We start from the raw sequence: 27,950 nt of genomic DNA, 5'->3' as shown, positions 1-27,950 counted from the left end.
GTATTTTACTATATTTAAAAATATTTTCTCAGAGAAGGAAAAGCATTACTGAATTATTGAACCATAAATCTTATCTAACTTTTCACTAACAAGACGCTTTTGCTCAAGCTTCTCTTGAAAAGCAGCATATTAATATAATGTTCACATTTGATACTTTATTTTCTAGATATGTACACCCATATACACTTTGTGGAGGGTGGGTCATGATGAACAGAGTATTAAGAGCTTCTTCCAGGTAGCAAGGACAAAAATCAGACCACCATTAGCGAGACCATCATCCTTCCCAGTGTGGAGTTTCAGTCTTCCCATGGACTCATGTCTGTATCAATGGCGACACAATTATAAGCTGCATAACGCAATTTTTCTTCACAAACCTTGGCACTAGAAATAATACAAAAAACCAGGTTAACATTTCCAGGTATTCTGAAAATTCCCAGTACATCTCTAGCTTACCTGTCTGTGATTGTTCAATGGAAGTTACGTCACTATCATAGTCTCCCTATTTGCCTGTGTTGTGGTACAGAGTAATACTTTCCTGCTTACACTTCTCTGCTTCTTCCACTCCATAACTATCTTCTCTTCTCATTCTCTACTGTGAATATCATTTCCCTGGTCAGCATGTAACAGTCCTTGATGTTCTTCTGCTATTATATAATCTTCCCCAAATTGTCCTTCCTGTGTCTCTCTATTACAGTGGTGGGGAACAATGGCCCCTTTATGACTTGTGGACTTCAACTCCCAGGATTCCTGAGCCAGCAGAATTCTGGGAGTTCAAGTCCACAAATAATAAAAGGAGCATCATTTCCCACTTTTGCTCTATCATAAAGAAGTTTTCTAGAATAAGACTTACGAGGCATATTTGGGCAAAAACAGCGTGCTGGAGCAAGTGGATGATTCAGGGAGGGCATCGGTGGTCTCCGAGCTTGGCCATAAGACAGAAGAAAACAAGTTAAGTCAGAAGAATCTACCAGATAATAAAACTCCAAAGGACCAGTAATCAGTCTTCTCCCAAAGAGGGAAGCGGAACTCACCCTAATTTATCAGGATAGATGTAAATTCGAGCTGGAAGTCTGCTTCTTCCTGTAACAAACCTCAGAAAACGACTACGATCCTCTAAGGAGAAAAGCACATGGCTTTCATCAGTTCATCACAAGTCCCTCTCCATAATCTACCTCCCTGAAAGTGAAATAGATCTCAATATGCTAGCCTTGGAAAGCTGGAATTACTTTTTATTCAGTGGCTCAAAATGTAACTTGCAACCAAATATATAACAGCAGTTGTGGTGAAGGCTTCACCCTCTCTATTCTGAAATTTACTTAATCCATCACCACTTCCGTCCTTCTCATCTGAAAGAACTATTTTTTTAAGAAAAGAAAAATGTTTACAGCAAGTTCGATTTTTCAGCAATGGGTTCTGTGGGAGAAACTATGGTAGTATCAGTGGGAAAAGTTTCTTAAAATATGCTTGGCTCTGCAACCATTTAATAAACAACAGTGAACATTTGTTTACTCTGCATACCATTAGTAAAGTTGTTCAAGGCCTCCCAAAAATACTGAATTCTGGTGTCTGATGGTTCAAAATCCTCAAAACGAGCTGTAAGATAAAATTAGAAACAGTGCAGAGACAGTAATGTCAACTACATGCTGACAAGAGAGGAAGATATATTAGTTGTGAGGCACAAATTTTTACTAAATAAGCTCACCATACACTTTTTAAATAAGGTAATTATGCTGGGATTCTGTACTAAGTAGCAATTGCATGTGGTGCTAACAGTAGGTATAAAGAAGAATGTGTGCAGTATATTCCTCAAGATGAGAGCATTCTCATTCACAACAGGAAGTCCAAGCATCAGAGATACATACTGAGCTTCTTCAAGGCCTCAACTGTAACTTCAGGGTCACCACAGACCTTCTTCTCCAGTTCCTGCCAAGTAAGTAGGTCCAAGACAGCCTGAGGAACTACTTTCAGAAGTCCAGCCTGCATGGCTGCAATCTGGGAGATTAGGAAAAAGAAGTTAAGAAGAGAATATGTAAGAACAAAAACAAATGCGTAGGAAAGAAGTTCTTCCAAAAACACGTAACTGTTTTCTGACAAGTCCATGAGAATAAATAGTTTTCTGTTAAATTTTCTTCAATATTAGCTCTGTAATCAATTCACTTAAACAATGCCCAACGTTTCCTAAAACACGTTGATACAGACTGATGATAAACTATAGAGAAAAAAGTAGTGATCATATCTCTAAAATGCCACAATGAATTTACCTGTTCCTTACTCTCATTCAGCCGTGCTTTCTGTACCAGATGGATAAATTCCAGCCGGTTCTCATAGTGTACTGCAGTGCGAATGCCACCAGGAATAAGTTCCACCAAGCGCTGGTCACTCAGGACTGTAGTATAGGTCAGCTCATTCCCAAACTTGAATTCAAAGGTCTCCTTGTCCATTCCTTCCATCATCTCCAGAAGTTTTACCTGACAGCATGGAAAGAAACCGAGGAAATTAGAAAGAGGCCTCTGGGTTTCTGATTAAATTGAAGCCATCATTACCTGGTGTAATAACATAGGGTCAAAGTGTTTTCAAAAGAACAAAAAATTATTACACTTAAAGAGATACATTCTGATGGTTTTGATAGATATTGTGATATTATATCCTTTACAAAAACTAAGGTGCAAGGAATTTCTATCCCTCCTTCTCAATAACTATTTTAAAAAACAAGTTCAAGCCATCAGCTCAATTATGTATTGTTCCATATTTCTAATCCCCAGCAGCAAGTAAATAGAGAGAAGCCTATACGCCAATTTTATTCATGAAACAGAAACACCACTCGTGACTTACCAGCATTGAGTCAATAGCAGGGAAATCCTTATTCCAACTCACTTCTTCGCCTGTCAGTTGCTTCCAAACAAAGCCAGGCAAGGCAAGGACCTTGAACAAAAAAGAAGATAAGCAGAATTTTAAGGGTATTTGCAGTCAGATGGATCTCTCTATGTCCAAAGAGATGCTCAAAAATGGAGAGAGGATACTCTTTTAGTTCAAATGCTGCTGCTTTGTTTCTTTTGTGATATGTTTTAGTGTTTTTCATTATCTTTATATTATTTTAAGTGCATTTCTTTTTGTTAGCTGCCTTGAGCTTTTTATTAAAGTGGTATTTAAAAATAAAATTAAGAAATGTATATACATAAGAATAAAACCGAATATTGTCTCCAATTTAAGGCATTAATTCCAGATCATACCATAAACCTAGGCAATGAAAAGGGGAGTAGAAATAACTGAGAATAAAAGGAGGAAAAAGTACATTTAGACTTGCAAAATTTTGTCACTATAATCTTATAATAAAATGGTGTTAGCGTTTTTTGTCATCGTCAAATTTTTCTGGAAGAGCTGACAAATGCTAAGGCTAAGGAACTTGCTATTTGTATATCCAGAATTGGGAGTTGTTTGGTCAACAGTCCTCCATTAAAGATAAGGATAATGTCTACTGAGAAGGATATTTATAGTTTAGCATTGCCCCTTCCTAACTGCATTATATGTCCAAGGGTCAGGTGGAAGGTATTCTGTTGCCAATGCAGCTTCTTTTAAAAACACTTAAATTTGTGACAACAAACTAGGAAATATTGTCCCAAGTTATCTCAAATGCCTGATGAGAATAAGCTCTATAGCACAAATAGGGGCTGTTGGTCAGTTTTGATGTGAGAAAGAGACAACTTACGCTTGACCCTAAGCCATGTCAAAATTCTAAATTAAAAAGAAACAAAGTTTTTGAATGAACAAACCAAATGCATCTATGAAAGGAAATGGCCATAAACATAAATAAAAGAATCCCAGAAAAAAAAGAGAACATATGCCTCAACTTGATCAATAAATAAAAATGAAGCACTTATCTTCAAGAAATGGACTGTTCTTCTTTCTGGAATGACATTTTTCCAATATCTCCCTTCTGGTATCAAGGAGAAATTAGTCAATACTGGATACTAACCAGGAATTCTTTGCCACGTAGAGCTGCACCCATTATTTGCCCAATCCACTCATATTTGAGGAATTCCTTGCAGGATGGGTTTGGGACATACATGTCTCGGGCCTCTCCAGTTCCACTGCCCTAAAATGACAAATATCTTATTTAAAACAAAACAACTAAGCAAGAGTGTAATGATTCTATCAGCATAACTCCATACAAGAATTCCCTGTTCAACATCATGGCACCTAGCAATACATAATCCATCAAAGGCCAACAGAGATACTGCATCATTTTCTGGCATCTATTAGTGCCTTAACCTGGACATAAGAATTTTTTTTTAAAAAAAAAACTTGATTTGAAGCACTTTTAATACACTGAACAGAACGAGCCGCCATAATAGAGATAACAGTTACAATACAGCTCTGGAACACTTAATTCAACAGCACCAGGAAAAGATTGAGAAAATTAAGCATTGTTTCCTTGCCAACAATGCCTCTGACACTTTTTCTTCTTAGGTAGCTTTTATCTTTGTCTTAACAACCTGAAAGACTTGATCTAATTTTGGTTTGAGCAAAGAATAGGACCTGATTGGATGTACGGACAAAAAAAGGTAGTGGGACGGGTGTCTCAGATGAACTAGGACACAACTCTTCAGACATATCAGCAATGCTGTCTCGGAAACCACCACCTGTAAGAAAGAAAACAAACAAATCAAAAAAAGGGCAGTCCATTTTACATGTTTGCCAAACATCAACTTTCACTGGATTTCTGATCTTCCCACTCCCATCACTTTAGAAAGTCCATTTTTAATGGGGAGAATACATCCAGGGGGGAAAAAAATCAAAATTATGATTTGTTTAATATACTTTTATTTGGTCAGGTCTTTGCAGGACTTTTGTACTGAAAATAAAATTTGATACTACTAAAAATATAGTTACACAATAGCTATTTTTGTGGCTGTTGCAACAGCCAAATTTCCAGGTCTGAAATCCTATAACCTTGATTATGTCATGCCTATAATCCAAACATGGTCCCCCTAAAGGTCTAAATAAGCTTTATCAAAATCAGTAATATCTGCAGGTACACTTGTGATAATGGTGGGCACAATAAAATAACACAAATTGGGAGCAAGGAACATGAAAGTGTCAACACTGCAAACATTGGATGTTTTTGCTCTGACAATATAAGAGGCAGCCTTTTCCTTTAAACTGTTTTGCTTTGAATCAATTAAGCTGAGGGGGGGAGGAGAAGGTTGACCCGGTTGTTTTGATAAGATAAGAAATAGCGCTACAGAAAGAAAGTGAAACTTTGCATGTTAAACTAATTGGAGAATGTGATTCATGACGTGTAATTAAGGGAGGGAATTGTGTATGATACTATGTGTTTAGGGAAGGAGAATCCAGATTCTGGCATCCATCCATGAGTGCCCATGCTTCGTTCTCATTATTATTGACTTTTTAGAAAAACAATGCTTGAATGTTCTTTGATCTGTCTCATTAATCGGAAACATGACAGAAAGATTATTTAGACCTTTACGTGGTCATTTTAATTCCATTTCCTCAAAACAGAAACACAAAGTCAAGAAACTTACTTTTATTTGCCTTACTTTTATTGAACAATGCAGGGCACTAAAGGTTAAATTTAAGCAAGCCATCATTTGGGACTATGCAGTTTCATACTTACCCTGATCAATGATGCCCTCAGCAATGAATTTACATTCCCACCATTGATCATACCGCAATGGCCACCTGGGATAAAATAAAAATCAGTTATCAAGTGGGCTAGGCACTAGTCAAAATATTAGAGCTAATTATGATGATGATTATATTAACAGCTAGACAACTTGTGATAGAAATAGAATGACTGTGGCAAAAGAAAGCAAAGGTAATACCAATAGTAACGGGCATATTGGGTGCAATCCCAAAACAATGGCGATGATGTTACCTAGCTTGGGTAATGAAATGTCTGCAACAAAACAACCAGACTCAGACAGCACCAAGAATCCCTATCCTTGAAAAATGACCTTTTGGTTTATTTGCAAATCCCAAGATAGTTGTCATCCAGGCCTTTAAATTTCACATCCCCAAAAACTTGAAATAGAAAAGGGCAAGGAAGAAAGACAAATGGTTCAAGGATCACCCACCTATAATCCAGTGGCTTCTCATACTTGTCAGAAGGTTTCAGGCCTTCATATACCTAGGAAGAGCATAAAGTGCAGCTAAAGCTTTATTTTATTTTATTTCATTTTATTCAATGCAGCTTTAACAGTGGAAGAAAATAAAGTTCACAATATCCAAATTGCAGTCATGTGAGCGTGGAGGTGCTGTGGTGACCATAAGCACAAGGACTGGTCATAGCTATCATCATGGCCTGGTAGTGGGTCGCGGCTTGGGGGTTGAGAACAAAGGATTAAAATTCAATTTTTTAATTGCATCACACATACATTACACAAATTTAACATTCCTGCAAAAGTTCTATTATAAATTGAAGGAGCCCAAAGTGATGCTTCCCAATCTTGAAAAGGCTGCACCATAGTTGCTTGTCAGCTGTGATATAAACATCAACAGCATTTCATTCTGGACCTTGTATCAAGAGGATAGCGTAAAAAAAACATTCTGAAGTACAGAAGGAAACTTACTTCTCCAAGATAATATTTAGTGCAAGTTTTCCTACTCTGGTACTCTTTAGATGCGAGTTCCATACCTCCCAGAGTATCAGGCAGCCTTTTGGGAATTATTATCGCAACACACCTGGAGGATCCCATAGTGGAGAAAGGCATGCTATTATATTGTTTCCACTTACCTGGGTGAAGACAGTGTTTTTACAGGAAGGGTCAAGAGCAGGATTGTCGCGATGCTCCATGGCTAGGCGCCGGTTGATGTAGAGACGCGGCATGAAGTTGGGCTTGCTGGTTTCAGAGTCCTTGAGGCACTGACTGATTAGCATTGTGCGTCGTTTGGACAGCAACAGAAACTGTTTGATATGCTGTCAGGGGATAACAATTGATTCAAAGAGGGCAATAGCTAATGCACTTTCCCTCAACTTTTCCAGCCATCATGACCACCCCCAACTCTTCTTGATACGTTGATAACTTAGTTCTTTTTCCTGCTAGAAACATTCTGATAAAAGGAAAATGTGCATTTAATGAACAGAGTCGTTTCCATCTTTCATTAAAAATGATAATTTATTGAAGATTTATGAGCAATCTTGTAGAAAAAGTTGCCATATTTGTTCCTGAATGAGGGCTCGTTAAATGAGGACTACCTTGATACGTTGATAACTTAGTTCTTTTTCCTGCTAGAAACATTCTGATACAGGAAAATGTGCATTTAATGAACAGTCATTTCCATCTGACATTAAAAATGATAATTTATTGAAGATTTATGAGCAATCTTGTAGAAGTTGCCATATTTGTTCCTGAATGAGGGCTCGTTAAATGAGGACTACCTGTGGACACCATTGAGGAGAAAGAATTAAAATTCAGTTATTCCACTGAGTTTTAAGTTGCCGTGTTAATTTAAATTCAGATATAAAAGGATCTCATTAGAATGATGAATAAAAGACTTTTCCTGAAGCTTGAAAAATGAACTTGAAAATGAAAAGAAAATACAAAGTGCGCTTTCGTGTTAAAGTGAAGTTAAGAGAGCCCTGCTTTTTAAAATGCTGGGCTTGCTTATATAATGGCTGAAGGAGAGTTCCCAGCAACAGCATCTGTACATCTTCTCTGCTACATCATTTTCAACTCACTTTCAAGGAACAGGATGGCAACGTTAGCCTGTTTGATTGTCTCGTTAGGCAGGAGCTGTTGTGATTCAGGGTCAGCCTGTGGGTTCGGCAGTTGGGTCGGACGAATCAGAGGAGGAGAGGGGTCTTGAAGACCTTGCTGAGGGGGTTGAAGATCTTGCTGATGATAGCCCTCAGGCAGGCCCCTCCCACTTGGTCACCATGGAGACTCAGCTGTGTGAGCCTGACAGTGTGGATGAAGATGACCCACAGCTGGCCCTGTTCAAGGACGCCCGACGCAGGAGACAGTCAAGTAGGAGTAAACAGAGGAAGGCTGTGGGGCTTCTCGGAAGGAGGCAGAGAGAGGCCACGCCCTGAACTCCTTATAAAGGGAATGTTTGGGGAGGGCTGGTTTGCTGAAAGCAACCGCTCAGATAGTGTTTCAAAGCTCCTGTATCTTGGTACGTGTCTTGTTTGTTTTTTGTAGTAATAAATTTGGCAGACGTCATTCCAGCCTCTTGCCGTTTATAAAGGGGTTGCCTTTTCTGCAGGGCCGGTAGCAGGCTGGTACAGAACAGGAGCAGAAACATTTATTCAACTGTTTCATTGTTTTCCAAGTAAAGGCAGGTTTGGCTACTACAAAATGATCACTATCACTGCATTGATTGTGAGAAGACAAAAAAGATATTGATCCATTGGTAGGATTTTTAGTTACCTTACCTTTAGTTCATTGAAGGTGCAGAGCGTGTAGTCCCAGGCTGGTACAAGGTGATGAAGCACACTATCCAAGATCTTGATTAACCTGTGACAACAAAAAGAAACAGCACCAAGAATGTGGAAAACTATCTAAATGACGTACAGTGATGCATGATGGTGAGGGTACAATGTGATTCCATACAGTAATGTAAATTAAACAATGTATGGTTAGATTTATATTCCATTTGTCCACGAGGAGTTCAAGATAGTACTCTTTTCCTCCTACAGTTTTCCTATGCATCCCTCTACCACTGAGCGTTGTTTATCTTCTACCCAAACAAATTCTCTGAGCCTTTTATAATTAAAAACATTTGCAAGGTATCCATGAAGACATGACCATGAAATGAAGAATAGCGATGTTCGCATCCCACCAGGCTCAAGGTTGACTCAGCCTTCCATCCTTCCGAGGTAGGTAAAATGAGGACCCAGATTGTTGGGGGCAATTAAGCTGACTTTGTAATAATGCCGCTTAGGGTGTGTGTGAAAGCCCTAATAAGCAGGCATATACATAGAATGAAGGCTACTGCTAAGCTTGTAAGCCGCCCTGAGTCTTCGGAGAAGGGCGGGATATAAATGGAATTAAAATTAAAAATAAATAAATAAAAGGAAGAGAATTCACATGATCGTAATACTTGGAAAGGCTAGTGGAAGAATGAGAGGCTTCCTAGTTTATGGAAGTAAGCATTCAAAAAAGCAGTGCTTCAGCATTGCAATCAGAGAGTTATTGTGTTCCTAGGTGTAATGGTATGCGGAGGAGACCTTGGGAGATTGGAGCAAGAAATGGTCAGATAAGAGACAGCATAACCTGTAGCTAGAAACTCTCCCTAATTTTTCCACCTGTAAAGGAGACAGTGGAAGAACTGTATTCTGAGACATTAATGCAACTTTACAATGAAGCAGACTTAGGTCATCTGGTCATGTTTCTTGTTTCCTGTGCCTAATAAGGCTGACATCAATCTTGCAAGTCTCAAAGTGCAATCCTTCTTCCCCGAATCTCCTTTACGGCCAAAGAAATTAGAGAGTGTCCGAAGAGCCTTCTTCCCTGTCCACTATGGAGCTACAGGCTATGCTATCTCTTATCTGACCATTTCCTAGGCAGTTTCTCTTGGCTCAGTCTCCCAAGGTTTTCCCCACATACACTAGAAGAAAATTGATACACGCCTAGGATAGGATAGTGATGAAAAAGAACTTGATGCTTTTTTTAATTATTTCAACTGCTCGCAGAGACCTCTCACATATTTTCTTATTCCCACCCAGTTTGTGGAAATGTGGCTCATTAGACCTTCTTTCTTACCAATTTTTCTTGGCGTTCTTAACTAGCACTTCCATACCTCTGCAGGATCACAGCACGCCAATAAAGCACATCAGGCTCTCTCCCTTCCAGTCGTGGATACCTCACTAGGTTGGCTGGTTGAAACATGTCTGCATTGAGTCCCAATTCTCGTTGCCGAGAAGATTTGATCTTTATGCCCCGGAGCCGGACATCAATCCCGTCATCTGCATAAAAGGAAAGGACCGTATGCAGCGAGCAAATAATTTAAATAAATAATTAATTCCTCTGTATAGAGCAGGGGTAGGCAACCTCGTCTCTTTTATGACTCATGGACTTCAACTCCCAGAATTCCTGAGTCAGCTATGAGTCAGCTATGCTGACTCAGGAACTCTGGGAGTTGAAGTCCATGAGTCATAAAAGAGCCAAGGTTGCCTACCCCTGGTATAGAGAGAAGAAATTACCGTAGGGAAAAAACTATGAAGCAGAAAAATGGCAGCTGAAGAAAATACACGGTTTTTCAGAAAGATATAGTTCTTTTTTAAAGAATGGACATGATTTGGATTTCAACAGACTTAGCAACTAGATTTTTCCAAAGTAGAGATTTTACCAAGAGAGATTTTTGCAAACCATAATCCTATGAGCCTGGTTTATAAAATAAAATCTAGTTCTTTCAGATAGACACTAAATGATGTTTTGCTACAGAAAGAATTTGTTGAATTTATGCTGGAAAGGTGAACAATATGAAGTGACATTTTATCATATCCATGTAAGGCAGACATATAAAAAAGAAACAATTTTGCATACAAATAAATACACTAATTCAGAAGATTTTAAACACTGTGTTCAATTGAAACTAGAGGCTTTTCTTTTAGGATGAATGAAGATAGTTAGAAAAAAGCTATGGAACTTTATTTTTATACATGACAACTGCAGCAAAATTATTATATGCTCAAAAATGGAAAGATTTGACATTATCCACAATGGAGGAATGCTTGGTGAAGATGAATGGAACTTGCAAAGATGGCTAATCTGATTTCCTTAATTAGAGAAAAGAAAATATCTACATGTATGGCTGACTGAAAACCCCTTATAGACTTTTTTTGCATGAAACAGAAAAAAGTGCACTTATGACCTGTGGTCTTGATGATTAGAAAAAAATTACATAATAGAAAAAAGTAAGCATTTTTGGAAACACAGAGCAAGAGAAACTGCCGGCGTCAACTTCCCTTCGTCCTGTGCGGTCCCACAGAGAGGGCCTCCTCAGGGTGCCGTAGGTCAGGGAGTGCCGGCTGGCAGCCCCCAGGGGGAGAGCATTGTCTGTGGGTGCGCCTGCCCTCTGGAATCAATTGCCTGTTGAGCTCCGGATGGCTCCCGACCTTCGCTCTTTCTGCCGTGACCTGAAAACCTGGTTGTTTGAACAGGCCGGCCTGGACTAAGGGTTTGGGGTTTATTTTTAACTATTGTTAGGGCTAAAACAATTTAATTTTACTTTTAACTTTTGTATGTTGCATTTTAACTGCCCTGTACACCGCCCTGAGTCCTTCGGGAGAAGGGCGGTATAGAAATTCAAATAATAATAATAATAATAATAATAATAATAATAATAATAATAATAATAATAATAATAATAATAATAATAATAATAATAATAATAATAATAATAATAAAAATACCCATATTTGCTGTAACGAAAATTGGAAGCTCCTATATCTTTTCTTCTACACTTGTGTCTTTTTCCTTTTGTCTGTTTTTCTTTCATTGTTTTCTTTATTCAGTATAAATTTATGTAGTTTTATGTTCCTTTTAAAACTACATTATCTATCTATCTATCTATCTATCTATCTATCTATCTATCTATCTATTATATCCATCATCATCACCACCTCCCTTAGTTTATTTGCTAACAGATAATGGGCTTTGCTGTTTTCCTCAAGAACAGAGCCCATAACTGAAGTCTTGGGACAGGCGATAGGGAAACTGTTAAATTTGTCTCCTTGTACTTATATACAGATGGAATAAAATCCGTTTCAGAATTATCAAATGATCTTCCCAAGGATTAAAAATTTCATCCTCAAACTGACACCTACATACCTCTGCATTCCACAATGCGGATTTCAATGATAGGCAAATGAGCAGTCATGTCTTCTAGCACACAAACATCCCCGATGTAGCTCCTAGGGACAAAAAAAAAACAACACATCTATTTCATCTTGCACATAGTAGTATAATCCTCCCCTCTGCCAAACCTTTAATTTTATGTATCTGAAAACTGGGAACAAGTTAGATTGGGTTGTGGATGGGAACTGGAACCCAAAGACTCCTAGTTCGTTTTTCCAACCTTCTGAATTGCACAAATTGATCTGCCACTGATGGGGGAGGGGAGGGATGATGGAAATTTGACTCCTAAAACAGTGTTGTCAGATAGGACATAAAGGAGCTTGCCTACAGGTATTAGGCAAGATGTTAAAAAATATAGATATTGCCTATATCTATTTGTACATAAGACTGCCTTGTTAAATGAATCATCACGGTTCTAAAGTGAGTCGTTGGGTGACTGAGATTTGCCATTTTATGGCTGCATTCTCCATTAACTCTGCTTGTCAGGAACCAGTCGTTAAGCATGCAAATGGTGAGACTTCCGGTTTTGCGCAGTAGCGACTGGTTGCGGGCTTGTTGATTCTCCGCACTCCCGCAGCTAATTTCACCCTGCCTGGGGACCCTAAATGAGTCTAAGTTGCCCCAGAGAGGTGATGAAGAAAGAAGGGTGCTCCAGCGATTCTGGAACAGTGGTGGCCATTCCGTTTGACTTGGGGAAAGCCTTCTAGCCCGACAGGAGAAAGGCTGGCTGTATTGCATCAACCAGCACAAGCTACTAGCAACCGAACTGCAAAAGCACTAACCAGCACAACTGTGAACAGTGTGCCTGAAACTGGGTGAGGAATTCGATCTTCTCTTTTCTATTGTACATTTAATTTCCTGGAAAAGATCCCCAAGAAGCAAAATACCTCTGAAAGGGAAGGAGGAGGATTTCTAATGGAAGCGGCGAATTAATCTTTTTATGGATGATCAAAATATATGGAAGTGAAATAAATATAAAACCTGAAATTTAAAACTTAAATCTGGATAAATCTAAAATTGTTTGAATGGTTTAAGCTCTCATTTTAAAGATAATTGTTCATTTTGGAAATTAAAAACAAATAGTTGCTGACACCTAGTGGTGGATGAAGACTATGACAGCTATGACTTTAATATAAGATTTGGCAAAACCTGGGAAAAGCTAATCTGTGTTTGTGACCTTCAAAGGTTTAACAACAAAGAACAGTTGTGACAAAAAAAAAGATAATCTGGGCTGTAGACAAAGAGAGAATTATAAATTTCAGAAAAAAATTTTTTTGAACTATTTGGATTACAAATATCTATTTAATTGGGACTCTAAAGCCATTTGCAGAGAAAAGAAAGGAAGAGAAAAACTCAAATTCTTGGCCATCATGGATAGGAAACATGTAGAAAGAACATATCAAGAAAACATAAATGCTTCTCAGGAGGAGATATATAGTATACTGCAACTAATTCAAACAACAATGACTTTAAACCACAAAGAAATCCAAAATAACTTTGAAAATATACATCAATCTATTTCTAAGTTAACTCTACAACAAAAAAATTCCCAGAAAACAACAACAGAGAAGGAGCAGATAAAACAGATAAATGGATATAGAATAGAGAATAGAGACTTAAAAATGGAAGTTAACAAAACAAGGAAACATGATTTAATCCTAGTGGAGAAAAATTCACAAGAATTGGAAAAACAACCTATCCCTTAAGACTACAAAATAAATCTGAGGACAAGAAAACAGCTTGGATAAAATGGATGGTAGAGATGTCAGGAACAAAACAAAGCACTGAAAATCATAAATGTAAAGATTTATTGCAAAACTATAATTTGTTATACCTTCGGAATGTGAACAGTTGCTAAATGCTAAATGAGGCAGCTGATAGGGGAGGATTACTTGTGCAATGTTTCTTTCTACAATTATGCTGATATTAATAATGCAGTCCTCTATTTTTATTTGTATACTAGGCATTAGGCAACAAGGAATTACACACCAGCAAATTGGCCAAAACTGGCTGGTCCCTATCTCTGTGAACCCAGTATAGAAACTAAACAGATTGCCAAAGAAAGAATTTCTATTCTCTCTAAACCGGGGGTCCCCAACCTTGGGAACTTGAAGATTTGTGGACTTCAACTCCCAGAATTCCCCAGCCAGCATAGCTGGCCCCTGCTCTACACAACCTGACAATAGATCAGTCCACAGCAAAAGAGATAAGAGTTCTTGCTTCTTACCCTGTTAATTCCAGGCAGGCTAATAAAAGCATCAAGCTAGTAATGATTTGTGGGCTTTTGCATAATGTTGTTTCCTGCCTTAATTCCCTGGGATATGATTGACCCCAACATCAACAATCTTTTATCTAAGGGAACACCTGCTGCCGGCATCAACTTCCCATCGTCCTGTGCGCTCCCACAGGGAGGGCCTTCTCAGGGTGCCAGCGGTTAAGGAGTGCCGGCGGGTGATCCCCAGGGGGAGGGCATTCTCTGTGAGCGCGCCTGCCCTTTGGAATGATTTACCGGTGGAACTTCGGACTGCCCCCGATCTGCGTTCATTTCGCCGGGACCTGAAAACCTGGTTTTTTGATCTATCAGGCCTGGACTGAAGGGGTTTTAGCTTTTAATATTGTTTTAATTGTTGGGCTTAATTAATTTAATCTATTTTAATTTTATACTATTTTTATATTGTATTTTATGCTGCCCTGTAAACCGCCCTGAGTCCTTCGGGAATAGGGTGGTATAAAAATTTAATTAAATAAATAAATTAAAATAAATAAATAAATAAACAATCAACAACTACCTATGAACCTTTATTTCACTGCAGCAACTGGACCATTAATTCCTTGTTTTGCAGCAGTATTTGATCAAGATAACACTCTTCATTTTCTATTCTCCCCTTCTCCTTCTCATATCACAGGAAACGACCAGTTCTGGGCAATTATTAAACCACTTGAATAAAATTTAGTAGAATGGTTTCTTTCAGCTAGCCCCATCTCCCCTCACTGCCCTGACTCACTCATCAATGCCGACATCACTCAGTTTCTTCAGATTGTCACCCTCACCGCCATATACAGCCACCCTTTTTGGCATGAAATTTTCATCTGTTGTATCCACAGTCAGAAAGAGTTTCCTGGTGGAGAGAATTGAAACAACAAATGTGAGACAAAGCAAATGGGTATTAGGAAAACTTTCACATGCAAGAAAATTCTGTGAAGGCTGGACACTCACAAGGAGCTTTCTTTAAACAAAAAACTCCTGCTGAAAACTTTCTCATTTATTACAATTCCTGCCAATAAAGGATTGTTTGGCATGCTTACAAGCCATCACTGTAGATGTTTGGAAACATGAAGACGCTCTTGGCATCCATTCTTGCAACCCTCTCCTGCAATTTTTAAATCAGAGAAAATGTGAGGGAAAAGAGGAAGGGAGAACTGCCCACCTTAAAACAGTTCAATCAGATTCCGTGTTTTCTGAAAGACTATACTTGGACTTTTTCAAATATTCTTCAAAAAAAAGATTGGAAAAAATAAGCCTATTCTGAATTAAGAAGAGAGGGTGTACGCTTCATAATTCTGTGATTTACTTTGTGTCACTCTGCTTCAGGTCCTAGTTAATAGAAAAAGCCACTGGAAGGAGAGAAAGTGTTAATCTCTCTCTGACCTAAAAAGGAAATGGGATTGTAGAACTGCACATTTTATTTTATTAGATTTATTAGATTTTGTGATGCAATCTAATATAGTGTCTTAGCCTTACATTTATATTGGAAGCAATTGAAAAGCCATAGTAATGGATGAGCGCCTGAGGTTATTGTGCAAGAAAATTAAGATGTTTTCCGTTATTAAACATTTCCCAATTTTTCTGTAAAAAGAATGCCTAGGCACAAATCAGGGCCAGACACACAAACCATATTTTTAAACCTTTCTTGCTACCTGGTCTACAGTCAATGGAATACAGAAAATACCGTATATACTTGAGTATAAGCCGACTCGAGTATAAGCCGAGACCCCCAATTTCACCCCCAAAAACTGAAAAAAGTTATTGACTCGAGTATAAGCCGATCCGCCGTTCTGCAAGTCTCTGCCGCCAGCAGAGGCTCGATCCGCCATTTTGCAAGCCTGAATACACAGGAATACCCTGTGTGGCCGCGGCTCTCGGGGAAGCCCTGGCTGTCCGCTTCCTCGCTCCACGCTGCCATTCGGGGCCCGCGCGTTCCCCGGGCAAATCGCGGCGCCCAGCAGGCAAGGAAACACGCCCGCTCCAGTCGCCCCCCCTTCCCTCAGGAGACGCGAAGCAAGTGACAGCCCGGAGCTTACCGAGGACTTGCGCGCGGCCGAGGCTTCGGTGCTTCCAGGATCGCGCGCACCTCTCCCAAGCCGCCGCCGTCCGGAGACCTGCCGAAGTTTGGGGAGGTTTGGGGAGGTGCGCGCGCACCTCCCCAAACCTCCCCAAACCTCGGCAGGTCTCCGTTCCTCCTGCCGACCTTTGGGGAGGTTTGGGCGCCTCCCCAAACCTCCCCAAACCTCGGCAGGTCTCCGTTCCTCCTGCCGACCTTTGGGGAGGTTTGGGCGCCTCCCCAAACCTCCCCAAACCTCGGCAGGTCTCCGTTCCTCCTGCCGACCTTTGGGGAGGTTTGGGCGCCTCCCCAAACCTCCCCAAACCTCGGCAGGTCTCCGTTCCTCCTGCCGACCTTTGGGGAGGTTTGGGCGCCTCCCCAAACCTCCCCAAACCTCGGCAGGTCTCCGTTCCTCCTGCCGACCTTTGGGGAGGTTTGGGCGCCTCCCCAAACCTCGGCAGGTCTCCGTTCCTCCGCGCAGACCTGCCGACCTTTGGGGAGGTTTGGGCGCCTCCCCAAACCTCCCCAAACCTCGGCAGGTCTCCGTTCCTCCGCGCAGACCTGCCGACGTTTGGGGAGGTTTGGGCGCCTCCCCAAACCTCGGCAGGTCTCCGTTCCTCCTGCCGACCTTTGGGGAAGTTTGGGCGCCTCCCCAAACCTCCCCAAACCTCGGCAGGTCTCCGTTCCTCCTGCCGACCTTTGGGGAGGTTTGGGCGCCTCCCCAAACCTCCCCAAACCTCGGCAGGTCTCCGTTCCTCCTGCCGACCTTTGGGGAGGTTTGGGCGCCTCCCCAAACCTCGGCAGGTCTCCGTTCCTCCTGCCGACCTTTGGGGAGGTTTGGGCGCCTCCCCAAACCTCCCCAAACCTCGGCAGGTCTCCGTTCCTCCTGCCGACCTTTGGGGAGGTTTGGGCGCCTCCCCAAACCTCCCCAAACCTCGGCAGGTCTCCGTTCCTCCGCGCAGACCTGCCGACCTTTGGGGAGGTTTGGGCGCTTCCCCAAACCTCCCCAAACCTCGGCAGGTCTCCGTTCCTCCTGCCGACCTTTGAGGAGGTTTGGGCGCCTCCCCAAACCTCCCCAAACCTCGGCAGGTCTCCGTTCCTCCTGCTGACCTTTGGGGAGGTTTGGGCGCCTCCCCAAACCTCCCCAAACCTCGGCAGGTCTCCGTTCCTCCGCGCAGACCTGCCGACGTTTGGGGAGGTTTGGGCGCCTCCCCAAACCTCCCCAAACCTCGGCAGGTCTCCGTTCCTCCTGCCGACCTTTGGGGAGGTTTGGGCGCCTCCCCAAACCTCGGCAGGTCTCCGTTCCTCCGCGCAGACCTGCCGACCTTTGGGGAGGTTTGGGCGCCTCCCCAAACCTCGGCAGGTCTCCGTTACTCCTGCCGACCTTTGGGGAGGTTTGGGCGCCTCCCCAAACCTCCCCAAACCTCGGCAGGTCTCCGTTCCTCCTGCCGACCTTTGGGGAGGTTTGGGCGCCTCCCCAAACCTCCCCAAACCTCGGCAGGTCTCCGTTCCTCCTGCCGACCTTTGGGGAGGTTTGGGCGCCTCCCCAAACCTCCCCAAACCTCGGCAGGTCTCCGTTCCTCCGCGCAGTCCTGCCGACGTTTGGGGAGGTTTGGGCGCCTCCCCAAACCTCGGCAGGTCTCCGTTCCTCCTGCCGACCTTTGGGGAAGTTTGGGCGCCTCCCCAAACCTCGGCAGGTCTCCGTTCCTCCTGCCGACCTTTGGGGAGGTTTGGGGAGGCGCCCAAACCTCCCCAAACGTCGGCAGGTCTGCGCGGAGGAACGGAGACCTGCCGAGGTTTGGGGAGGTTTGGGGAGGCGCCCAAACCTCCCCAAACGTCGGCAGGAGGAACGGAGACCTGCCGAGGTTTGGGGAGGTTTGGGGAGGCGCCCAAACCTCCCCAAACGTCGGCAGGAGGAACGGAGACCTGCCGAGGTTTGGGGAGGTTTGGGGAGGCGCCCAAACCTCCCCAAAGGTCGGCAGGAGGAACGGAGACCTGCCGAGGTTTGGGGAGGCGCCCAAACCTCCCCAAAGGTCGGCAGGAGGAACGGAGACCTGCCGAGGTTTGGGGAGGTTTGGGGAGGCGCCCAAACCTCCCCAAAGGTCGGCAGGAGGAACGGAGACCTGCCGAGGTTTGGGGAGGTTTGGGGAGGCGCCCAAACCTCCCCAAAGGTCGGCAGGAGGAACGGAGACCTGCCGAGGTTTGGGGAGGTTTGGGGAGGCGCCCAAACCTCCCCAAACGTCGGCAGGTCTGCGCGGAGGAACGGAGACCTGCCGAGGTTTGGGGAGGTTTGGGGAGGCGCCCAAACCTCCCCAAAGGTCGGCAGGAGGAACGGAGACCTGCCGAGGTTTGGGGAGGCGCCCAAACCTCCCCAAAGGTCGGCAGGAGGAACGGAGACCTGCCGAGGTTTGGGGAGGTTTGGGGAGGCGCCCAAACCTCCCCAAAGGTCGGCAGGAGGAACGGAGACCTGCCGAGGTTTGGGGAGGTTTGGGGAGGCGCCCAAACCTCCCCAAAGGTCGGCAGGAGGAACGGAGACCTGCCGAGGTTTGGGGAGGTTTGGGGAGGCGCCCAAACCTCCCCAAACGTCGGCAGGTCTGCGCGGAGGAACGGAGACCTGCCGAGGTTTGGGGAGGTTTGGGGAGGCGCCCAAACCTCCCCAAAGGTCGGCAGGAGGAACGGAGACCTGCCGAGGTTTGGGGAGGTTTGGGGAGGCGCCCAAACCTCCCCAAAGGTCGGCAGGAGGAACGGAGACCTGCCGAGGTTTGGGGAGGTTTGGGGAGGCGCCCAAACCTCCCCAAAGGTCGGCAGGAGGAACGGAGACCTGCCGAGGTTTGGGGAGGTTTGGGGAGGCGCCCAAACCTCCCCAAAGGTCGGCAGGAGGAACGGAGACCTGCCGAGGTTTGGGGAGGTTTGGGGAGGCGCCCAAACCTCCCCAAAGGTCGGCAGGTCTGTGCGGAGGAACGGAGACCTGCCGAGGTTTAGGGAGGCGCCCAAACCTCCCCAAAGGTCGGCAGGAGGAACGGAGACCTGCCGAGGTTTGGGGAGGTTTGGGGAGGCGCCCAAACCTCCCCAAAGGTCGGCAGGAGGAACGGAGACCTGCCGAGGTTTGGGGAGGTTTGGGGAGGCGCCCAAACCTCCCCAAAGGTCGGCAGGAGGAACGGAGACCTGCCGAGGTTTGGGGAGGCGCCCAAACCTCCCCAAAGGTCGGCAGGTCTGCGCGGAGGAACGGAGACCTGCCGAGGTTTGGGGAGGTTTGGGGAGGCGCCCAAACCTCCCCAAAGGTCGGCAGGAGGAACGGAGACCTGCCGAGGTTTGGGGAGGTTTGGGGAGGCGCCCAAACCTCCCCAAAGGTCGGCAGGAGGAACGGAGACCTGCCGAGGTTTGGGGAGGTTTGGGGAGGCGCCCAAACCTCCCCAAAGGTCGGCAGGTCTGCGCGGAGGAACGGAGACCTGCCGAGGTTTGGGGAGGCGCCCAAACCTCCCCAAAGGTCGGCAGGAGGAACGGAGACCTGCCGAGGTTTGGGGAGGTTTGGGGAGGCGCCCAAACCTCCCCAAACGTCGGCAGGTCTGCGCGGAGGAACGGAGACCTGCCGAGGTTTGGGGAGGTGCCCAAACCTCCCCAAAGGTCGGCAGGAGGAACGGAGACCTGCCGAGGTTTGGGGAGGTTTGGGGAGGCGCCCAAACCTCCCCAAACGTCGGCAGGTCTGCGCGGAGGAACGGAGACCTGCCGAGGTTTGGGGAGGCGCCCAAACCTCCCCAAAGGTCGGCAGGAGGAACGGAGACCTGCCGAGGTTTGGGGAGGCGCCCAAACCTCCCCAAAGGTCGGCAGGAGGAACGGAGACCTGCCGAGGTTTGGGGAGGCGCCCAAACCTCCCCAAAGGTCGGCAGGTCTGCGCGGAGGAACGGAGACCTGCCGAGGTTTGGGGAGGCGCCCAAACCTCCCCAAAGGTCGGCAGGAGGAACGGAGACCTGCCGAGGTTTGGGGAGGTTTGGGGAGGCGCCCAAACCTCCCCAAACGTCGGCAGGTCTGCGCGGAGGAACGGAGACCTGCCGAGGTTTGGGGAGGCGCCCAAACCTCCCCAAACGTCGGCAGGAGGAACGGAGACCTGCCGAGGTTTGGGGAGGTTTGGGGAGGCGCCCAAACCTCCCCAAACGTCGGCAGGTCTGCGCGGAGGAACGGAGACCTGCCGAGGTTTGGGGAGGCGCCCAAACCTCCCCAAAGGTCGGCAGGAGGAACGGAGACCTGCCGAGGTTTGGGGAGGTTTGGGGAGGCGCCCAAACCTCCCCAAAGGTCGGCAGGAGGAACGGAGACCTGCTGAGGTTTGGGGAGGTTTGGGGAGGCGCCCAAACCTCCCCAAAGGTCGGCAGGAGGAACGGAGACCTGCCGAGGTTTGGGGAGGTTTGGGGAGGCGCCCAAACCTCCCCAAACGTCGGCAGGTCTGCGCGGAGGAACGGAGACCTGCCGAGGTTTGGGGAGGCGCCCAAACCTCCCCAAACGTCGGCAGGTCTGCGCGGAGGAACGGAGACCTGCCGAGGTTTGGGGAGGCGCCCAAACCTCCCCAAACGTCGGCAGGTCTGCGCGGAGGAACGGAGACCTGCCGAGGTTTGGGGAGGTGCCCAAACCTCCCCAAAGGTCGGCAGGAGGAACGGAGACCTGCCGAGGTTTGGGGAGGTTTGGGGAGGCGCCCAAACCTCCCCAAACGTCGGCAGGTCTGCGCGGAGGAACGGAGACCTGCCGAGGTTTGGGGAGGCGCCCAAACCTCCCCAAAGGTCGGCAGGAGGAACGGAGACCTGCCGAGGTTTGGGGAGGCGCCCAAACCTCCCCAAAGGTCGGCAGGAGGAACGGAGACCTGCCGAGGTTTGGGGAGGTTTGGGGAGGCGCCCAAACCTCCCCAAAGGTCGGCAGGTCTGCGCGGAGGAACGGAGACCTGCCGAGGTTTGGGGAGGCGCCCAAACCTCCCCAAAGGTCGGCAGGAGGAACGGAGACCTGCCGAGGTTTGGGGAGGTTTGGGGAGGCGCCCAAACCTCCCCAAACGTCGGCAGGTCTGCGCGGAGGAACGGAGACCTGCCGAGGTTTGGGGAGGCGCCCAAACCTCCCCAAACGTCGGCAGGAGGAACGGAGACCTGCCGAGGTTTGGGGAGGTTTGGGGAGGCGCCCAAACCTCCCCAAACGTCGGCAGGTCTGCGCGGAGGAACGGAGACCTGCCGAGGTTTGGGGAGGCGCCCAAACCTCCCCAAAGGTCGGCAGGAGGAACGGAGACCTGCCGAGGTTTGGGGAGGTTTGGGGAGGCGCCCAAACCTCCCCAAAGGTCGGCAGGAGGAACGGAGACCTGCTGAGGTTTGGGGAGGTTTGGGGAGGCGCCCAAACCTCCCCAAAGGTCGGCAGGAGGAACGGAGACCTGCCGAGGTTTGGGGAGGTTTGGGGAGGCGCCCAAACCTCCCCAAACGTCGGCAGGTCTGCGCGGAGGAACGGAGACCTGCCGAGGTTTGGGGAGGCGCCCAAACCTCCCCAAACGTCGGCAGGTCTGCGCGGAGGAACGGAGACCTGCCGAGGTTTGGGGAGGCGCCCAAACCTCCCCAAACGTCGGCAGGTCTCCGTTCCTCCGCGCCCTGCCTGCCTGCTTCTTTCCGCTGCGGAAAGAAGCAGGCAGGCAAGGCGCGGAGGTCCGGAGACCTGCCGACGTTTGGGGAGGTTTGGGGAGGTGCGCGCGCACCTCCCCAAACCTCCCCAAACTTCGGCAGGTCTCCGGATGGCGGTGGCTTGGGAGAGGTGCGCGCGATCCCGGAAGCACCAAAGCCTCGGCCGCGCACAAGTCCTCGGTAAGTTTTTTTGTTGACTGGAGTATAAGCCGAAGTGGAATTTTTCAGCCCAAAAAGTGGGCTGAAAAATTCGGCTTATACTCAAGTATATACGGTAATTGTTTTTCAGGAAGGCCACATGAATTAGAGCAGCAAACTGTTTGCAAAGACTGATCCTAAATCACTTTGTATCTAATGACAGAAAAGAAAATCTTGCCATACAGAGAAAAAGCTAGGAAAGGGAGGAACAGATTTAATTACTAACTTTATTATGGTTCCTTTCTTCATGTTGAGACGGACCCAATGTTGGCCTTGGGATCCATCACTCTCCCAGTAGGTGTCATCGTGGTTGTCGGTCAAGTATGAAACATTGAATTCTTCCTAAAGAAGCAGAGCAGCACATTAGCACATTCGAACCAGCCCTTCTTATTCACACAGACATGTTCATGATGAATATGCTTCACTTGAGAAGCATTTCAATGAAGAACTGCATCTATTAACCTGCTCAGACCTCATTTGGAGTACCATATCCAACAAATTGTAAGTTAAGAAAAGGTCTAAGTTCAGGAGAGCCAGCTCTCAGAAGAACAGTGTGTGTGTGTAAAGGTAAAGGTTCCCCCGCACATGTGTGCTAGTCGTTTCCGACTCTAGGGGGCGGTGCTCATCTCCGTTTCAAAGCTGAAGAGCCAGCGCTTGTCCGAGGACGTCTCCGTGGTCATGTGGCCGGTATGACTAGATGCCAAAGGCGCACGGAACGCTGTTACCTTCCCACTGTAGTGGTCCCTATTTTTCTACTTGCATTTTTACGTGCTTTCGAACTGCTAGATTGGCAGAAGCTGGGACGAGTAACAGGCGCTCGCTCTGTTATGCGGCACTCGGGATTCGACCCGCCAAACTGCTGACCTTCTGATCGACAAGCTCAGCGTCCTAACCCACTGAGCCACCGCGTCCCTTGTGTGTGTGTATACAAATAAGAAGTGTACTTATTTTCTCTTATTCTAGAGGACACGAACTACTTAGTTAAAACAGGAGATAAGATTCATGCTACAGCTTAGCAGGAACTTTCAGTTTGTACAAGGTGTCAGCCAGAGAGTGCTCTAGTCTAGCAGAATCTGCACTGAATGAGGTGGGATGTGTGGAGTAGATTATCCTTGAGGTCATCACATTTCTATGTATCTAATCCTTTACAAAGACTAAAAAAGGGAGTTCCAAAGTCAGAGGCAAGTAAATGAAATGTGAAAGTGCTGGCTTGTAGTGTTATCTTCTGCCAGCATGGCCACACTGGCTAAGAATAATGGAAGTCCAGCATTACTGAAGGGCACCAGTCTGAAGAATAGTGATTATTCTAAAACTAAAATAATGGTGCTTTTATTGTGACCTGAGCTGGGTAAGCAGACAATGCCTCTCATCCTTCATCATCAACTGTGAAAGTTGCAGGAACAATTTATAGACTAGACAATCCTTAGCTTTTGCTTATCGACTATAAATTCATAACCTTTGATAATAACTTCCAGATGATATTCTGAGGAAGTTTCCTCTACAAAGAGATCCAATCCACTGATAATATTATACCGTGTAAGAGGAGACATCAATGCTGTCCACATATTGCTTGATACTACCCAGATTCTCATCCTCCTTGCCAATATGGTCATAAAGGAAATGCACCAGATCTTCGTCACATTCATAGCTCCATGTGGGTGGTACAAATCTACAAAGCAGTGATGGTGGTCAGTAGCACAGGAGCACTGAGGCAGATAGTCAGAAACTGTATTCTATTTATTCCTCCATTCTTAGTCATATTTTTCATCTCCTCATCCCATAATGCATGTTATTTCAGTCAGCTTTATACCAAAGTACTGTTTCCACTGATGGTGGATGGCAAAGCCTAACTCAACTCCATAGGCTGAACCACTATTTCCAAAGTAATAGCACTGGCTACCCCAAGCAACCAAATAAAATGAAATTACCGGAGTCTCTCTACTGCAGCCACATCTGGCTCCATGATTTTTGGCTTTGCTCCAAGATGCAAGGAATATGTTAAATCCACTACCTGTTCCCATCTGGAGTTAAAAAAAATGCAATAGAAACCATAAACTTAAATTCCAGGTTAGAGAAACTGATTGGCTTCTATGAAAAGTTCTAAGAACACATCAAAGGACCAATATTCCACCTATCTGTGGAAGGTGCAACAACATTACATTTCTAATCTATTTTGTTATAGAAACAAATTTATCAGATCAATTAATCAACAAATGTGAAACAACTTTTACAGACAAACGATTCACTAACTAGAATTCAACAAATGTTATTCTTAAAAAATGGGCATACCTACATATTTTAGAAAAATTTAGCCCCTCTCCAGAATCTTCCTTTGGGTGCCGCACATTTTCTTGTGAGAATGCTCTGACAAACAGAGGTTCATGGACAAATAAAATATATTTGCTTACAGTCACATTTGTAGCATCCTCCACAATGACTTCTCCAAAGCCAATCAAGCAGAAGTGAGATTCTGTACCTGATTACTGGTTTAAAATCCATCCCAAAGAGCTGCTGCTGCCTCTGAATCCTCTCCATTGATTCCACTGGCACCAGCCTGTCCCCACTATCTGCATGTTTACACGTAAGAACCCAACCTTCTTCCAGGTCACAACCAGTCTTGTATTCCTGAAGTTGCTCCTATGTGGGCAGAACACAAAGTTACATGAGCAGTAAAATCTAAATTGGTCAAAAAGAGGCTTCATTACCACAGTATAAACATATAGAGTTTAAATACGCAAGAGCTTTGCACTATTTATTTGGACCACTAAATGTGCAGCAGCAATTAAATCCTTATTTAAATTCAACTTGTATCTTTGTGATTCATAAATATGCCTGTACAAGTTCCAGAGTCAATAAAATACAGGGAATAAGATGGTGAAGTAGAGCTAAGAGCCATCTAGAACTGTGTGGTTTTGAGCTAATCATTTTCTCTCAGCCCAGTTTAACTCAGAGAGTTAGTATAGTGGGGCTAAAACAAAGAGATATTTCTTTGCTCTCAGGTCCTGGAAAAAATATATAAGTAAAATAAAAATAAAATAAAATAAAATAATAAAATAAAAGTAAAATAAAATAATAAATAGCAAGCTTCACTATTCACGTTCAATCCCATTTTTGGAAGAAACCAAAGATGTATACAAATCAAAAAGGTATATTTACAGCAATATACAAAATGTTATCCTATACAACAAACTATGGAACTGGCAATTTGATTAATTATAAAAGTTTCTACGTGGATGTTCAGAATTTGGCATATATTTGTAAGACTGATCAGACTGATCCTACAGCCTTGGATTTCCTAGCCCATAAGCTCATAAGCTTTCAAGGGCTATGAAGTGATGCCTCTAGTCTGACATCCGACAGTTCATGCACTTCTTTTATAGTCTATTCCAAGTTTAGAACTAACCATTGTTTCCTGCAACTCTAACACTGACAAGACTTATAGCAGGTGGTTGTACCTGGCTGGCTGCAAGTGATCTGCAAAATGCTAAGCAAGGTAGGGAGACCAGGAAACCCAAGGCTATAGGATGGAGTGGGAATTTGCAGAGGGAGGGGAAGAAATCATGCTGAAAGAAGTCAGTGGTAAACCCCATCTATTAAGAAACTACAAGCTACACCCATGGAATCATTAGGAGGCAAACTTGGCAAAAATGGGAACTCTGAGGTCCTCCCCCCCCACCCCGACTTAGCATTTACATGACTGATTTACATGGGTGCCAGACAGCTACAAATGGAAAGGAATAGAATGGGATAAATGGGAACCTTCACCTCTATCTCAAATCATATATGCATTAAGGCCCTTCTTTTTTTTATTTTCTAATTTGAAGTGCAGCTCAGCCCTGGCACGCTTGGTGGAGCAGTGGGCTAATGCCTCCTTAAGTAACACCAGCTGCCTGCAATTAGTGCAGGTTCGCATCCCACCAGGCTCAAGGTTGACTCAGCCTTCCATCCTTCCGAGGTAGGTAAAATGAGGACCCAGATTGTTGGGGGCAATTAAGCTGACTTTGTAATAATGCCGCTTGGGGTGTGTGTGAAAGCCCTAACAAGCAGGCATATACATAGAATGAAGGCTACTGCTAAGCTTGTAAGCCGCCCTGAGTCTTCGGAGAAGGGCGGGATATAAATGTAATAAAAATAAAATAAATAAAAATAAATAGTAACTCTGGAGTGCCTCTGAGCATGCTCATTATGCAGCCCAGCCTCTCTTAAGAGAAATTTCCTGATCTAACTATCAGGATCCACCCGGAACTAACACAGGATCTAAACGGTTCAGACCCGCCGGGGTTTCGCTCAGTTTCTTCGGATTTAGCCTCCAGGTCCAAAGGGCGCGCGCGAGAGCCACGCCTTGTCCCTCACCCTGGTGAGCTTCACCCAGAGCCCGTGCCCGTTGCAGTATTCCTCGCCGCTGGCTCGAATACACGATCCCTTGCGCACTTCCATGGTGGCCCTGCCTGGACTTTTCCTGATGCCGGGACCCGCACCGCCCGCAGCTTTGCTTGGGTTCTCCCACACCGACAATAGGCTCCGGCCCGAGGCGGAGCCCTGGGCGCTGGGATCCTTGCACAGCTTGTACTGCACTTCGCGGGGCACGTAGCCCAAAGTGGCGGGCAGCGGCTCCGCCCGGATCAGGCACCCGATCGCCTCGCTCAGGAAGCGCAGTCGGCCCAGCAGCAGGTGCGGAGATTCGCTGTCAGTCGAGGGAACCATCCTGCCTTGTCTCGGGCGGACGGAGCCTGCGGCGGCCGCTCCACCACTTCTCTCCTCTCCTTCCCTGCCGCAGCCGGCGACAGCTCAACGGCGGTCGGGAGGAGGCGGCCACCGAAGTCGCTTCCTACTTCCTCCGCCGCCTGGATTCCGGCTGCTCTACCGTAAAGCATCCTCTATCGGCGGAAAGTAAATCCGGGCCGTCGCGCTGAAGAGATTTTGCGAGGCTGCGGCGTGGGAAATGGCTCAGTTAGCTAGCGAGCGGCGAGATTTTTGCTCTTGTTGCCCGCCGGGGAGTTTCGCACATCAGTCAATTAAGATCTGCTTATTTTTTTTGGCTGCCTCATACTTTTTGCCCACCAAGTAGGTTAGGGTTAAGGTTAGGGTTAGGTCAGGGGTCCTCAAACTTGGCCCTTTTATGACTGGTGGACTTCAACTCCCAGAATTCCTCAGCCAGCCATGCTGGCTGAGGAATTCTGGGAGTTGAAGTCCACCAGTCATAAAAGGGCCGAGTTTGAAGACCTCTGGGTTAGGTTATCGATCGATGATTGACAGTCACCTCTACAGGTGTATGTGCCCAATCGGACATTGCACCGATTGATTACGTCTGCGGGAAGCAAAAACCTTTTTGGGCAGATGTTAATACTACTGGCAGACAAAAGGGTTCCTCCATTGAGGCTTCGGTCCAAAGGTTGGAAAGGAAAGGCATTTATTGGATAATGCGACTGTCCACGTTTGTTTCTTATTTATTTTTAATATGAATACAGTAGAAAACGGGAAAAACAAATATCTGGTGTTTAAAACAGCAAGACAGAGGGCAAAACTTTAACTTGTGTAGAAAAAACGTGCATTTATTGTATTGATGTGTTTTTTTTAAAGAACACAAGATGATTTACCTGGGATTCCTCCCTAATTTTCTCTCCATAACTCTGGGAAGTAGCGTTGGGCTGAATGCCCACCCTGAAGTCCATAGTCAAGTGGATTTGAACCTGAATCTTCCTAGGCAAATCCAGCCAACACATATGTGAAGAGGCTTAACTCCCCCCACCCCACCCCACCCGTGTCCTCAAGGCTAAAATTCCCAGGATTCCTCTGGGGATACCCAACTCCCACCTTGAGGGTGACCAATTGAGAAGGGCCGTCTGTGGATTGATCTGTCGGTAATCCATCCAGCTTCGTCTACCCAGTTGGGCGGAGCAATGCAGGGAGGCATGGTCTCACTTTTCACCACTGTCTTAAGAGTTTCACTTCAGGGTTTAATTGGAGGT

The 27,950-nt window shown here is 45.6% G+C and overlaps 1 protein-coding gene across 2 annotated transcripts; it reads right to left on the bottom strand.

The window, feature by feature from the left end:
- Positions 1–135: 135 nt before the first annotated feature.
- HECTD3 (HECT domain E3 ubiquitin protein ligase 3) lies at positions 136–27,886 on the bottom strand. 2 transcript variants are annotated; one of them, XM_081325744.1, is made up of 21 exons: positions 27,796–27,886; positions 24,458–24,618; positions 23,910–24,002; positions 23,515–23,650; positions 22,208–22,323; positions 14,828–14,941; positions 11,796–11,878; positions 9,763–9,928; positions 8,396–8,477; positions 6,755–6,937; positions 6,096–6,148; positions 5,636–5,700; positions 4,537–4,640; positions 3,974–4,093; positions 2,833–2,922; positions 2,262–2,468; positions 1,863–1,992; positions 1,519–1,593; positions 1,032–1,113; positions 851–922; positions 136–381 (listed from the first exon to the last, which is right to left on the bottom strand). In XM_081325744.1, the coding sequence occupies exons 2-21, from the start codon at positions 24,514–24,516 to the stop codon at positions 297–299; spliced, it is 2,115 nt and encodes a 704-aa protein (XP_081181870.1). In that variant the 5' UTR covers positions 24,517–24,618; positions 27,796–27,886; the 3' UTR covers positions 136–296. The 2 variants fall into 2 exon arrangements, with proteins under 2 accessions (XP_081181870.1, XP_081181869.1); XM_081325743.1 differs by lacking the exon at positions 27,796–27,886 and adding an exon at positions 26,335–26,804.
- Positions 27,887–27,950: the final 64 nt, after the last annotated feature.

The sequence above is a fragment of the Vipera berus genome (genome assembly GCF_964194415.1).
Source record: "Vipera berus genome assembly, chromosome: 3".
Lineage (NCBI taxonomy): Eukaryota > Metazoa > Chordata > Lepidosauria > Squamata > Viperidae > Vipera > Vipera berus.
This window is presented reverse-complemented; position numbering and strand designations above follow the sequence as displayed.